Source organism: Eptesicus fuscus, chromosome 15 (assembly GCF_027574615.1).
Source record: "Eptesicus fuscus isolate TK198812 chromosome 15, DD_ASM_mEF_20220401, whole genome shotgun sequence".
Taxonomy (NCBI): domain Eukaryota; kingdom Metazoa; phylum Chordata; class Mammalia; order Chiroptera; family Vespertilionidae; genus Eptesicus; species Eptesicus fuscus.
In genome coordinates this window covers 279,193-294,949 of record NC_072487.1, presented here as the reverse complement: position 1 = coordinate 294,949, position 15,757 = coordinate 279,193, and the positions used below count along the sequence as shown (strand labels likewise).

General features: G+C 44.8%; 1 protein-coding gene across 5 annotated transcripts in view; it reads right to left on the bottom strand.

The window, feature by feature from the left end:
* Positions 1–15,757, bottom strand: part of MFSD14B (major facilitator superfamily domain containing 14B) — an 84,585-nt gene that overhangs the window by 32,456 nt on the left and 36,372 nt on the right. For all 5 annotated transcript variants that reach the window (XM_054727764.1, XM_054727762.1, XM_054727763.1 and 2 more), the window contains 2 exons: positions 6,990–7,117; positions 2,796–2,910 (listed from right to left, as the gene is read on the bottom strand). In XM_054727764.1, the coding sequence (XP_054583739.1) occupies positions 2,796–2,910; positions 6,990–7,117 (243 nt within the window). The remainder of the gene's footprint in view (positions 1–2,795; positions 2,911–6,989; positions 7,118–15,757) is intronic.

The following is a 15,757-nucleotide window of genomic DNA, read 5'->3' as shown; positions in this document are numbered from 1 at the left end:
CCACTCTGAGCTGAGGCACCTGTCCCATCCAGGCAGTGCCCCCTGCAGCGGTGCTCCGAGGCAGTGCTCCGCTCATTTTCTGGTATTTCCATAATTTAAATATGTGTAAATTGCCATGGGAAAAACTGGGAATTAGTAAAGGCAGAAATCTTGATAAGACTTTATTAAGTCTTGCAAATGAGGAAGAAAGGAACATTATTATTTACAAGTCCACACATTTGGAGTCAAAAGCCTCACACCTGATGTAGAAGGCACAGCAGACAGAGGGACAGGTCCCACTCTTACACCTGACAGCTGCGTCAGGTAGGGCATCCTGTGCTCAGGACTCCCTCCTGTCATCTCTCCCTCCACTACTGCCTACTTGTCCCAACCTTATTCCTTCCATTATTAGAGAAGCAATCTTATACTTTTGCTGAGCACTGCTCTCATGACTTCTAACACCCCTGTGAACAAGCATTATTTTACAGACGAAGAACTGAGCTAGTGAGGGGAGCTAAGTCACTGGTTCCAGAACTTTCTCTCTGAAATCTCCTTAAAGCCCTAATGCTCAGCACCACAGCTTTGTGACTGATTTTTCTGCTGAAAGCAAGAAACAGAAATCTAGTAAATTGGAGAGAAATGAGTTTCTCAACAGGTGTTTCCTACAATGTAGAGAAAATCTGCACAAGTGTGGAAGAGGCTTTGGCACCTGTACATTTTCCCGCTGACAAACCTCTGAGAGCCATTTTGAACCCTTCCCATCAGCTTCCTCTGTCCTCCTCTGCAGGACTCTGGAGATGCCTGGTTTTAGGACATGGCATGGAGAAATTCAGGAGAGGGGGGGAAAGAAAGGGAGGAGAGAGCAGGGAGTAGCTAGATGGGAAGTTGGGTTGAAAGGGAAGTTTTTTAAACTACTGAGGTCTAAAGTCAACAAAGTAAAAATTGCTATTGTGTTTAGTGGGAGAGCAGTAATTGACCTAGTCCATCACTGATTCCTGCAATCAATCATTTAATGAGTCAACATTGAATGACTCCTTACTTGCTATCTCCCAGGAAGTGGGATTTAAAGAAAAAGAGAAGTAACCTGGGTTTCTGGCATTTAATCCCCCTTCAAATTATTCAACAATCCAGCTAGATACTTCTTCTTCTTCCACCTTCTTACCGTAAACATTTCAAACACAGGAACGTGGAAGGAGGAGCACAGGGCATGTTGGGGGGAGTGGAAATAACACCCCAAAGTGTGCCACTATGGCATGTGGATTGTTTTGAGCTGAAGGCAATTAACACCCGAAAGCCTCAGGAGAAGCTTTATACTTCTCCCACAGGAGCCTGAAAAATGTTACATAGGGAGCTGGTACCAGAAAGAGAGCTATTACCAAAGACAACTTTTTTTTCTTAATATATTTTATTGATTTTTTACAGAGAGGAAGGGAGAGGGATAGAGAGCTAGAGAAACATCGATGAGAGAGAAACATCGATCAGCTGCCTCCTGCACACCCCCTACCGGGGATGTGCCTGCAACCAAGGTACATGCCCTTGACCGGAATCGAACCTGGGACCTTCCAGTCCGCAGACCGACGCTCTATCCACGGAGCCAAACCGGTTTCGGCGAAAGACAACTTTTTATGTCAGAAAAACTTACCTGCATGGCAGGACAAACATGTGATTAACGATCGTTTGCTCTTCCTGTGAATTGTCTTCCTCCCCCTTTGAAGCCCAGAGCGCTCCCCCTTTCTCCTCAGCCCTGGACAGTATAGAAGCCTCAACTGCCGGACTGCCTCTGAGGTGCTCATGTCTTTGTGGAGCTCTTGTACATATAAAATTAAATTCGTTTTCTCCTGTTAATCTGTCTTATGTCAATTTAATTACTAGGTCAGTCAAAGAACCCAGAAGGTTTAAGACGGAACAATTCTCCCTCTCCAACAACACCCACACATGCCAGGGGTGCGCACACCGACCACATGCTCACGCACCCTCTTTCCCCTGGAACAGCGGAGCAGCTCTCAGAGACGAGATGCTATGGTATCAACAGATTCAGCCTGTCATCTACAATCTTTCTTCGCTGCACAACCGCACTGCCATTCTCAGGCCTAGGAAAATCAGGAATGATTGTCTAATATTCAAGTATCCAAAAAGAAAAGGGCTCTTACAACCTTTGCAATGCATTCAAACATTATTTGCTGAATGAATGTGTAGTCCTTTTTTGCAATATCAGATCCCAAATAAATGCCTGAGCCACACACCAAATAACAGTTGGATTAACATGGCTGAGGTTTTAACACCTCTCCAATTCAAAACAGGTGCGTGCACAGAGACTTCTAATCTGCCTATTTATGATCTGTCAAGAGAATAGCTAACAAGAAACAAGTCAACTTTTAAAAAACTTTACAACTGACAACTCATAGATTCCAACCTTAAAATCAGAGAATAGATTAATAGCAATTCCTAGCTTGCTATTTTTAACTTTTTTTTTTTAAATGAAGGGAGAGGGAGAGAGAGAAACATTAGTGATGAAAGAGAAACATCACTGATCGGCTGCCTCCTGCACCCCCCGAAATGGGATCCAGCCCACAACCCAGGCATGTGCCCTGACCGGGAATTGAACCGTGACCTGCTGGCTCTTGGGTCAATGCTCAACCACTGAGCCACACTGGTCAGGCTATTTTTAACTTTTAAGTCTCTTTTTAAATTTCAATTCTTTAAATTTTCTTTTATATGTCAATATTTACTACATATTTTAAACCTCACTTTTCAGTGACCTTTCAATAGGATGTTAATTATTTCTCTGGTTAAAAACAAACAAACTATTATCTTACCCATCCATAAGCAGTACTTCGCTCATGCTCCTGAGTGACATCAGCTACATAGGCAAATATCACAGAGAATGTGACTGAGAAGACTCCAGACACAGAAATCATTGCAAAATACCACCTATAAAAAGATATTTCAGTTTACCCAGGAGAGAGGTAGTGTATGTACATTTTCATAACCACAAAGATATCATGTAGATTATAAACAAAATAATAAATTTTATTTATATGCACATATAAGATATAAAGGACAACTAACAAAATTATAATCGCATGGAGGGAAAGAAGTAGAAACACACTAATTCCGTCACTGCTCAAAGGGAGTCAGTACATGCAGTTTAAATAGTTAGCCTGGCCGGTGTGGTTCAGTGGTTGAGCATCCACCCATGAACCAGGAAGTCAGGGTTCGATTCCAGATAGGGCACTTGCCCGAGTTGCAAGCTCAATCCCTAGTGTGGGGCGTGCAGTAGGCAGCTGATCAGTGACTCTCATCATTTATGTTTCTATCTCTCTCTCCCTCTCCCTTCCTCTCTGAAATCAATAAAGTTTTAAAAAACTAAGTAAAGTTATAGTTTTAAAGGAAGCTAAAATAAGAAAAACAAAAACTTTCTAAATTCCCTAGCTTTAGTTAAGAAAAAGACATATTTAGCAAATGACTTCATGAGAGCTACACAAAAGCAGAAAGAGTAACAAAAATATAAATGTAATTAAGACCAAACATTTTTATCACATGCATAGATGCTTAAAAAAAAACAACTAGTTAAAATACTAGCAAACAGGACAAAACATAGGGTTTATTCCAGATATAATAATGTTTCAACATTAGAAAATATATTAATATAATTCATTATGGTAACAGATCCCAGGAGAAAAATGAAATGATCTCCACTGATGCAAAAAAAAAAGGCATCTAATAAAATTTGGCATCCAATCTTAATTTTAAGAAAATCTCTGCATAAAATAGAAATTAGTATTTTTCAATCTAAAAGCTAACTTATAAAAGCTAGCTTAACACTTCATGATAAAACATTACAATGTTTTCTTTATGAGGAAGGTAAGTCTATAATCATCACTTCTATTTATCATTATTCATACAAGTAGCAAAAGCAGTATCAAGAAAACTAGAAGAGGTAAAATCATTTAAAGATCTATAAAACATTTTAAAGATATTCAGAGAACATTAAAAAAGCTCTAAATCATTGGAAAAGTAGGACATTCTTGGAAGGAAAGGCTTAATACCAAGAAGTAGTTTCTTTAAATTCTTCATCTGGTAGGAAATAAAATGCTTCAGTATGGTTACAAATTTAGAACATGATGATAATCTATACTAATAAAAGAGTAAGATGCTAACTAGACCGGGAGACCTTCTGAGAGACCTTCTGGACGTCCTTCCAGACAAAGCCATGGTGGCGGGGCCGAGGCAGAGGCAGTTAGGGGCGATCAGGCCAGGAGGGGAGGGCAGTTGGGGGCGAGCAGGCCAGTGGGGGGGGCAGTTAGGGGTGAGCAGGCTGGCGGGAGGGGTAGTTGGGGGCGAGAAGGCCAGCAGGGGGGTACTTGGGGGTGAGTAGGCTGGCAGGCAGAGTGGTTAGGGGCGATCAGGCAGGTGAGCGGTTAGGAGCCAGTGGTCCCAGATGGCGAGTGGGATGTTTGACTGCTGGTTTAGGCCTGATCCGCAAGCCAGGCTGAGGGACAACCCCCCCCCCTCCCAGTGCACGAATTTCGTGCACCAGGCTACTAATCCTATCTAATAAAAGAGTAATATGCAAATTAACCATCACACCCACAAGCCAATCAGGAGCAAGTATGCAAATTAATGCAACCAAGATGGCTGCGGCCACAGAGCGAGCAGGAGGCTTGGATTTCCCTGGCAATGAAGGAAGCCAAGCTTTCCGCACACTCTGGCCGGCCTAGGCCTCCACTCAAGGCTACAAAGTTTCAATTATAAAAGATAAATAAATCCCAACAAAAATGGCGGCAGCCATGGAGCTGGAGAGAGCAGGAGGCTTGAGTTGCCCCCGGCAATGGAGGAAGCCATGCTCCTGCAGCCCTGGCCTGCCTTGGCCTCTGCTCAAGGCTACAAAGTTTCAATTATAGAAGATAAATAAATCCCAGATACCAGGGCCTCTGCTTGGGTCACTGTGGGGTGTGGCCGGCCTGCAAACCACCACAGGCCCCTCACCCAGGCCACCCCACGCCCCAAGGGAACCCTCACCCTGATCTGGGACACCCTTTAGGGCAAACAAGCTGGCCCTCATCCGTGCACCAGGCCTCTATCCTACCTAATAAAAGAGTAATATGCAGATTGACCATCACTCCAACATACAAGATGGCTGCCCCTATGTCATCAAAGATCCTGTCCCCATGTGGACACAAGATGGCCACCACAAGATGGCCAGCAGAGGAGGGCAGTTGGGAGGGACCAGGCCTGCAAGGGAGGGCAGTTGGGGGCAATCAAGCCTGCAGGGGACGGCTGTTGGGGTGACCAGGCCAGCAGAGGAGGGAAGTTGGGGGCGACTGGGACTGCAGGGAAGGGCAGTTTTGGGGGACCCAGGCCTGCAGGGGAGAGAAGTTGTGGGGATACCAGGTCTGCAGGGGAGGGCAGTTGAGGGGATCAGGCCTGCAGGGGAGGGCAGTTAGGGGTGACCAGGCCTGCAGGGGAGGGCAGTTAGGGGCAATTAGGCTAGCAGGCAGAAGTGGTTAGGGGCAATCAGAAAGGAAGGGAGGCGAGCAGTTGGGAGAGGGATGTCCGACTGCCCGTTAGGCCGTACGGGGATTAGGCCTAAACGGGTAGTTGGACATCCTTCGAGGGGTCCCAGATTGGAGAGGGTGCAGGCTGGGCTGAGTGATACCCCCCTATGCATGAATTTTGTGCAACGGGCCTCTAGTCTATAGTAATAAATGGGTAATATGCTAATGAGACCACATGTCCTTCCTGACAAAGCAGTCTGGAGGGAAGCCAGCCCAGGTTCCGGGTGCCAGAGGGAAGCCAGTGCTGGCAGCCAGGGAAAGAAGGCCTACTCTTGCACAAATTTTTGTGCATCGGCCTCTAGTGTTGACATAAAAGCCCTATCAAATAATAAAATGATAATATTTTCACACAAGAACAAAAAGAAAAGAAAATCTACTAATTGAATTAAAAACAAAAATCTTCCATCATAAGGTATGTCCTTCACATTGCTGAGATCAGCAATAGGAATTCTGGCCAAATTACCATTCTTTGGACTCCAAGAAAACAATGATGTTATAAGCTCAGGTGCAAATTCCAACCCATCTTTGGTAACTAAATAGACTTGTTTATGTGCTCAATATTCTCTCCCTGCTTATCACGGAAAAAATGAGGTCTAATTAAAATTCATATTATGGCCCTGGCTGGGTAGCTCAGTTGGTTTGAGCATTGTCCCGATATGGCAAGGTTGTGGGCTTGATCCCCTCTCAGGGCACATACAAGAATCAACCAAAGAAGGAATGAATAAGTGGAACAACAAATCCATGTTTTTCTTTCTCTCTCAAAATCAATAAATAAAAAAATTTTAAAATTCATATTATGATTTAGAATAGGCTATTGGTCTGAATTTATTATACACAAAAGTGACCCCTGACTATTGACATAAATTATGTTCAGATCAGTGTTCTAGACCAGTGGTCGGCAAACTCATTAGTCAACAGAGCCAAATATCAACAGTACAACAATTGAAATTTCTTTGGAGAGCCAAAATTTTTAAACTTAAACTTCTTCTAACGCCACTTCTTCAAAATAGACTCGCCCAGGCCGTGGTATTTTGTGGAAGAGCCACACTCAAGGGGCCAAAGAGCTGCATATGGCTCGCAAGCCGCAGTTTGCCGACCACGGCCCTAGATCAATGAGCTGACCAAAACAATTACATTCCCAAAGGAAACTGAGCCACAGGAGCAAGTGGGACCCCCAGACCCCCTTTCCCCCAAGACCCAAATCCTGTAACTGACATCATGGCAACTACAGCTTTTACTTGTCTTTCTTTACCTCGGACTGAATTATGTAATCTCTTCATTTCCCCATTATAATATGGGCAAGATAGCAACTGCCCAAACTGGCTTTCAGTATTAGCAAAGAGATCGAATAAAAACCAGATACAACTGCTTTGAAATTGTTAAGAAGGGCTCACAGATGTATTATTCATACATGACCCAAGACAGCCGGATGACGCAAGGCTGAGCACTCACCACGGGCTGACGGTCAGCAGGGGTATCGGGAAGCAGGTAAAGAAGACGGTGCCCAGGAGGAAGGGCTTCCTCCCCCACACATCGGACAGGGCGCCTATGAGCGGGGCGCTCAGGAAGGAGAGCAGGCCCTGGAGAAGAAAGCAGAAGCCCAGTCAGAGTTCCGATGCATTTACAGTACTTGTGATTCTAGCACTTACAGAATTATAGTACTTGTGATACTCATTTTCTCCATGAATTTCTAAATGCTGCAGTTCACTTTTTGGCCCCCAAACAGAATAATTTGAAATATTAAATATAAACGATCGTTTTTAAAAATTCTAACAAAATTTCTAAATCTGTTAGAAAAGGAAGAGAGGGGTAAGAGCTTGTTTTCTGGGACAAGTTGAAAAGGTGATATGAAATACATTTATACCCACAGTTGGCCCTTAAGATGAACATTAATAAATTCATTTTAATATGCACAGCATATCTATTATGTACAAAGCTGTGAATTAACTGATGCTATAAAGACACCCAAACAAATACACACCTGCTACTCTCAAACCACTTGTAAGCTAACAGGGATAAACAGAACAAGTATGCATATACCAAACATCCATAAGAAAAGCTAAAGACCCATCTTCCTGTTGAATTTAGGAAGAAGATAACGCAACTTGACAACGGGGTTAGGCTAGGGAGAAGCAAGAAACAGGAACACCACACATAAGCAAAAGAAGTAAAGAAACTCACACTAATTATTTGCCAGTCACTCTGTTAGCTGGCACTTTCATAATAACTTCCTTTTTGACCTCAGGGTCCTCTGAGGTGGCCACAGGTCTGATCCGCAGACCCTGCTGGTGGCACAGTGCTCACTTCACATTACAAACAGATTTCCAATCTGTCTCTTTTGAGCTCCATGCTTACAGCTACATAGACTTCTCTATTAGGACATTTAAGATGCACACTCTCCCTTTACAGCAGTCCCCCCTTTATCTAAGGGGCATACATTCTAAGCCCCCAAGTGGATGCCTGAAACCACAGATAATACCAAATCCTGTATATGGTATATTTTTTCCTATACGCATATATCCATGATAAAGTTTAATTTATAAATTAGACCCAGTAAGAGACTGACAACAATAAATAATAACATATACTGTAATAAAACTTATGTGACTGTGATCTCTTTCTCAAAATATCTTATTGCACTGTATGTACAGTGTGGATGCTCTGGACAAAGGGACGATTTAGGTGCCAGGAGGGATTGCGCAGAGTTCATCATGGTACTCAGAATGGTGTGCAACTTAAAACTTATGAATTGGGCCATAACCAGTTTGGCTCAGTGGATAGAGCGTCGGCCTGCAGACTCAAGGGTCCCAGGTTCAATTCCGGTCAAGGGCATGTACCTTGGTTGCGGGCACATCCCCAGTAGGGAGTGTGCAGAAGGCAGCTGATCAATGTTTCTCTCTCATCGATGTTTCTAACTCTCTATCCCTCTCCCTTCCTCTCTGTAAAAAATCAATAAAATATATTTTTAAAAAAACATCTTATGAATTGGCATATAAGCATAACCAATGGACACCAGACAGTAGGGGGGCGGTGAGGGCATGTGCTGGGTAGTGCGAGTGGCCAGGGAGAGGTCAATGGGGGGCGGGGAGGGAGGAGGGGAGGAGACTTATACTTTCAAAAATAAAGAATTTAAATTCAAAAAGCCGTATGATTGTTTACTTATGAAGTTTTTCATCTAATATTTTCAGATTGCAATTGACCATGGGTAACTGAAACTGAGGAAAGAAACCTCAACAGATAAGACAGGACCTCTGTAAACCTGGCCACACACACCTCCCATCTTGGCTAGAAGCCCTCCAAAGCTTTTTCCTTCATCCCTCCACTGCCCAAGACCACTGTTCAGACCACTGTCTACAAATGACCTCTTCTATCCATCCCTGTAGCACTGCTACCTGAATGAAAACAAACCATCTCCTAGCGGCCCCGACCCTGTCCTCCCTCCCTCCAGCATGGTTTTCACACAGCCCCGAGAGCAACGATGAGCAGCTTGCCGTCAGAGCCGCCGGAGCCTGCTCAGCTCTGACTCCATGTATCTTCTCAATTCTTCCCGACGACGCCAGGGCTGGGCCTTCTCCCACCCTGCCCCCGGTGCTGACTGCGGAAACTTGGTCCACGTTCCTCCTCCACCTGCTCACAGACACGGGTCAGTTCTCAGCAGCGGGCAGACAGAAGCATGAGAAGTTGAGGGTGTACAAGGATGACTCTTACTGCAGAAGCCAGTGGCCACACAGCCGTCAGACAAGGACCATTCATTACAGCCAAGTTCATACGGCAGGCAGCCGGACCGCAGCTGGTGAAGACATCTTCCCTGCACAGTTAGCAATCTCCGTCCCCACCGCTGCTACCTGAGCAGCCGCCCGCTGCCCCCAGACTCACCGCCTCACGCGGTCGCGGCCCCTGAGCTCTCCGGCTCAGCAGCTTCTCCGTCTCCCCGCGCAGCACACTGGCCAGTCCACATGGCAGCTATAGAGAGCTCTTTTTTTAAACAATTATGAATTTATTAAGTCATCCGGAAAACCAGACGGGCTGAGCCCCAACATGGCACCAGCCCTGGGAAGGTTTTTTGTAGATGTGGTTAACATCTGCAACAGCTGGCTTTAAGGTGTAGCACCTTCAACAATACGGGGAGCCTCATCCATCAGCTGATGAAGGCCTTAGCAGAAAAATCGGAGGTTTCCAGGCAAGGAAAGAATCCTGCTTCAGGGCTGCAGCAGTCCCAGCCAGCCCCAGGCCTCCCTCCGTATGTCACACTCACCAGCCCCACTCATGTGAGTCAATTCCTTAAAGGCAGTCTACACACACCCCCCACACACACTATTGGTTTTGTTTCTTTGGAGAACACTGACTGATACAAATTCTTATGGCTATGCATGTACCAATGTGGCCACATATTTCAATTCCATAAAAACAAAAAAGTGCTGTAGAAAGTGGTTGAAAGGTTAAGATTTTGGGAACCTGAGAAGTGGAATCAAGTTTGAGTTGTTTTTTTCCTTCATAATTGTTAAGATAAACAGGTACTAAATTATTTTATGATAATCCCCTCATCTTTTAATGATTACTAAAATACATTCTTTGGAAATAAAGAATCACATAATATTTATTAGAAAAATAAACAAAAAAGCTTGAAGGTACTTCATAAAAGTGGCCAGCAACTATATGTAAAAACAACCCCTTACTTGTAATAAAGAAAAGACTAGACATCATTTTCAAGCTCCCAGCCTGCTGATGATCTGAAAACTAACACAGAGCTCCGCGCTGCTGGGTGGGGTGGGTGGGGTGGGAAGCAGCACGGCGCCTGGCGGAGACAGATAATGTGGCTACATACATGGAGGACTGTAGACGCCCAAACCTCTCACTCACTGGTTACACCTTCACAATGCCGTTTTTAGAAAACAATAAAAATTACAGAGATTTATTTTTTACAATTTATTAAGTAATTATCTTCAATGGTTTGAACTTGGAAAACAATTTATATAGAAAAATGGGTAAATAAACTATGGCATATTCATACAATTGAATAGCACATCACCATTCAAATAACTCAGGCAGTTCTTGCTTTGCATGGTGGTGCAGGGCTATAAACTAACTGTACGAGCTCCAATTGTGTAAGTGACTTCAATTAATCAGAAATATTGTGATTTGTTCTAGGACCTTTAGAAATTTTGTCAGAACACTGAAAACCTTTACTGTCAGTTATAAATGTTTAGGAAAATAAAAAAGTAAAAGTAGTATTTATTTAGTATACTGTAATTTAAAACGTTAAGAATTTAAGTGTTTTATTTCTTTGTAAAAAACGTATCAAGTCATCTGAACAGTTCTTGCTGTGAGGACAGAAAGGCCTCTTTCTTTGCTGTGACTCCACCCGTCGTGAGAAGCGCCTGGAGACGGCACGTGGAGACTGCGGCTCCGGAGTCAAAAAGCCTCTATTCAGACGGCAGCACAGGTGAGGGTGGTAAGGGATGCTGCTGTCTCCAGCACCCGCTCCCTGCGGTTTCAATGCTCAGAGTCTCTTAGTAGAGTCTCTCACACCCAAGCCTCCCCCTTCCGATTCTCTGGGACCTTTGCTCTAAGCCTGTCTCACAGGCCTGGGAGGATGCCGAGACACCACCCTGAGCTCGGGTGTCTGCGGGACTATCTCCTGGAAAGCAAACTAACTAACTTCTCCAGACAACCCGCAGGAACTGGGGAACTTCAACCCAATGCCCCTCCTCTTTATCGTTTTCCATAACCCTCCTTCTACCTCCCTTTACTCTCTAAAACCCTAATAAAAGACCAACCCACTCTATCTTTGGTGCCTTGTGCCACCTAATGGAATCTGGCCGTTACCTCCCTTGAACAGTAAAAGAAATTTCCTCCCTGCACCCCTCTCTTCTCTCAGTTGTGAATTCTTTCACAGCCCATGTCATCGGCCTAACACTTGCCTTCTTTAAAAATCATACAACGGCCTGAACCGGTTTGGCTCAGTGGATAGAGCGTCGGCCTGCGGACTCAAGGGTCCCAGGTTCAATTCCGGTCAAGGGCATGTACCTTGGTTGCGGGCACATCCCCAGTAGGGAGTGTGCAGAAGGCAGCTGATCAATGTTTCTCTCTCATCGATGTTTCTAATTCTCTATCCCTCTCTCTTCCTCTCTGTAAAAAATCAATAAAATATATTTTTAAAAAAACATCTTATGAATTGGCATATAAGCATAACCAATGGACACCAGACAGTAGGGGGGCGGTGAGGGCATGTGCTGGGTAGTGCGAGTGGCCAGGGAGAGGTCAATGGGGGGCGGGGAGGGAGAAGGGGAGGAGACTTATACTTTCAAAAATAAAGAATTTAAATTCAAAAAGCCGTATGATTGTTTACTTATGAAGTTTTTCATCTAATATTTTCAGATTGCAATTGACCATGGGTAACTGAAACTGAGGAAAGAAACCTCAACAGATAAGACAGGACCTCTGTAAACCTGGCCACACACACCTCCCATCTTGGCTAGAAGCCCTCCAAAGCTTTTTCCTTCATCCCTCCACTGCCCAAGACCACTGTTCAGACCACTGTCTCCAAATGACCTCTTCTATCCATCCCTGTAGCACTGCTACCTGAATGAAAACAAACCATCTCCTAGCGGCCCCGACCCTGTCCTCCCTCCCTCCAGCATGGTTTTCACACAGCCCCGAGAGCAACGATGAGCAGCTTGCCGTCAGAGCCGCCGGAGCCTGCTCAGCTCTGACTCCATGTATCTTCTCAATTCTTCCCGACGACGCCAGGGCTGGGCCTTCTCCCACCCTGCCCACGGTGCTGACTGCGGGAACTTGGTCCACATTCCTCCTCCACCTGCTCACAGACACGGGTCAGTTCTCAGCGGCGGGCAGACAGAAGCATGAGAAGTTGAGGGTGTACAAGGATGAGTCTTACTGCAGAAGCCAGTGGCCACACAGCCGTCAGACAAGGACCATTCATTACAGCCAAGTTCATACGGCAGGCAGCCGGACCGCAGCTGGTGAAGACATCTTCCCTGCACAGTTAGCAATCTCCGTCCCCACCGCTGCTACCTGAGCAGCCGCCCGCTGCCCCCAGACTCACCGCCTCACGCGGTCGCGGCCCCTGAGCTCTCCGGCTCAGCAGCTTCTCCGTCTCCCCGCGCAGCACACTGGCCGGGCCACATGGCAGCTATAGAGAGCTCTTTTTTTAAACAATTATGAATTTATTAAGTCATCCGGAAAACCAGACGGGCTGAGCCCCAACATGGCACCAGCCCTGGGAAGGTTTTTTGTAGATGTGGTTAACATCTGCAACAGCTGGCTTTAAGGTGTAGCACCCTCAACAATACGGGGAGCCTCATCCATCAGCTGATGAAGGCCTTAGCAGAAAAATCGGAGGTTTCCAGGCAAGGAAAGAATCCTGCTTCAGGGCTGCAGCAGTCCCAGCCAGCCCCAGGCCTCCCTCCGTATGTCACACTCACCAGCCCCACTCATGTGAGTCAATTCCTTAAAGGCAGTCTACACACACCCCCCACACACACTATTGGTTTTGTTTCTTTGGAGAACACTGACTGATACAAATTCTTATGGCTATGCATGTACCAATGTGGCCACATATTTCAATTCCATAAAAACAAAAAAGTGCTGTAGAAAGTGGTTGAAAGGTTAAGATTTTGGGAACCTGAGAAGTGGAATCAAGTTTGAGTTGTTTTTTTCCTTCATAATTGTTAAGATAAACAGGTACTAAATTATTTTATGATAATCCCCTCATCTTTTAATGATTACTAAAATACATTCTTTGGAAATAAAGAATCACATAATATTTATTAGAAAAATAAACAAAAAAGCTTGAAGGTACTTCATAAAAGTGGCCAGCAACTATATGTAAAAACAACCCCTTACTTGTAATAAAGAAAAGACTAGACATCATTTTCAAGCTCCCAGCCTGCTGATGATCTGAAAACTAACACAGAGCTCCGCGCTGCTGGGTGGGGTGGGTGGGGTGGGAAGCAGCACGGCGCCTGGCGGAGACAGATAATGTGGCTACATACATGGAGGACTGTAGACGCCCAAACCTCTCACTCACTGGTTACACCTTCACAATGCCGTTTTTAGAAAACAATAAAAATTACAGAGATTTATTTTTTACAATTTATTAAGTAATTATCTTCAATGGTTTGAACTTGGAAAACAATTTATATAGAAAAATGGGTAAATAAACTATGGCATATTCATACAATTGAATAGCACATCACCATTCAAATAACTCAGGCAGTTCTTGCTTTGCATGGTGGTGCAGGGCTATAAACTAACTGTACGAGCTCCAATTGTGTAAGTGACTTCAATTAATCAGAAATATTGTGATTTGTTCTAGGACCTTTAGAAATTTTGTCAGAACACTGAAAACCTTTACTGTCAGTTATAAATGTTTAGGAAAATAAAAAAGTAAAAGTAGTATTTATTTAGTATACTGTAATTTAAAACGTTAAGAATTTAAGTGTTTTATTTCTTTGTAAAAAACGTATCAAGTCATCTGAACAGTTCTTGCTGTGAGGACAGAAAGGCCTCTTTCTTTGCTGTGACTCCACCCGTCGTGAGAAGCGCCTGGAGACGGCACGTGGAGACTGCGGCTCCGGAGTCAAAAAGCCTCTATTCAGACGGCAGCACAGGTGAGGGTGGTAAGGGATGCTGCTGTCTCCAGCACCCGCTCCCTGCGGTTTCAATGCTCAGAGTCTCTTAGTAGAGTCTCTCACACCCAAGCCTCCCCCTTCCGATTCTCTGGGACCTTTGCTCTAAGCCTGTCTCACAGGCCTGGGAGGATGCCGAGACACCACCCTGAGCTCGGGTGTCTGCGGGACTATCTCCTGGAAAGCAAACTAACTAACTTCTCCAGACAACCCGCAGGAACTGGGGAACTTCAACCCAATGCCCCTCCTCTTTATCGTTTTCCATAACCCTCCTTCTACCTCCCTTTACTCTCTAAAACCCTAATAAAAGACCAACCCACTCTATCTTTGGTGCCTTGTGCCACCTAATGGAATCTGGCCGTTACCTCCCTTGAACAGTAAAAGAAATTTCCTCCCTGCACCCCTCTCTTCTCTCAGTTGTGAATTCTTTCACAGCCCATGTCATCGGCCTAACACTTGCCTTCTTTAAAAATCATACAACGGCCTGAACCGGTTTGGCTCAGTGGATAGAGCATCGGCCTGCAGACTGAAAGGTCCCAGGTTCGATTCCGGTCAAGGGCATGTACCTTGGCTGCGGGCACATCCCCATAGGAGATGTGCAGGAGGCAGCTGATCGATGTTCCTCTCTCATCGATGTTTCTTTCAGTGTACTAATTCAGCTCCTGCTGGGTGGCCTCAGGCAGGGGCTAAATTAGCACCTCCTTGGATATCCAAGAGCCAGTGTACTCAGTGATCAGAGTGGGACCATCCACATTACAACTGCTCAGATCCATAAGGGACACACTCTGGGGGCAGAATCAGTGAGCACCAAAGCCCCAGTGAAACAAGTCTTGCCCCATAAGGGTGTCTCCAGCACAGAAGTTCTCCCATCGTAGACACAGCTGATCCTCACATCAAATTGGCCTGGTGGTCAATTCCTCCCAGTGATACCAACAACAATCAAGACTCAACTACAACAAGGCTGTGCACACAGTCCACAAAGGGGTGCACCAAGAGTGTCCATCTCAAGTAACTGGGGAGGCTGAGTCACTGGGCCCTATAGGACACCTAGCACACAAAGCCACTCTATCAACTCAGGGAAGCAGGCAAAATGCAGAGACAAAGAAACAGGTCACAAATGAAAGAAATGGAGGAAAGCAAAGGACTGGATATAGAGTTCAAAACCACGGTTATAAGGATTTTTAAGAAACCGCCGATAAATTTAGTGAGACCCTCAAGGATATGAAAAAGGACCAACTAGAAATTAAGCATACACTGACTGAAATAAAGAATAATATACAGAGATCCAACAGTAGACTAGAGGATTGCAAGAATCAAGTCAAAGACTTGAAATACAAAGAAGCAAAAAAACACCCAACCAAAAAAGCAAAAAGAATCCCAAAATATGAAGATAGTGTAAGGAGCCTCTGGGACAACTTCAAGCGTACCAACATCAGAATTATGGGGGTGCAAGAAGAGAGAGAGCAAGATACTGAAAACCTATTTGAAGAAATAATGACTGAAAACTTTCCCTACCTGGTGCAAGAAATAGACTTACAAGTCCAGGAAGGGCAGAGAACCCCAAACAAA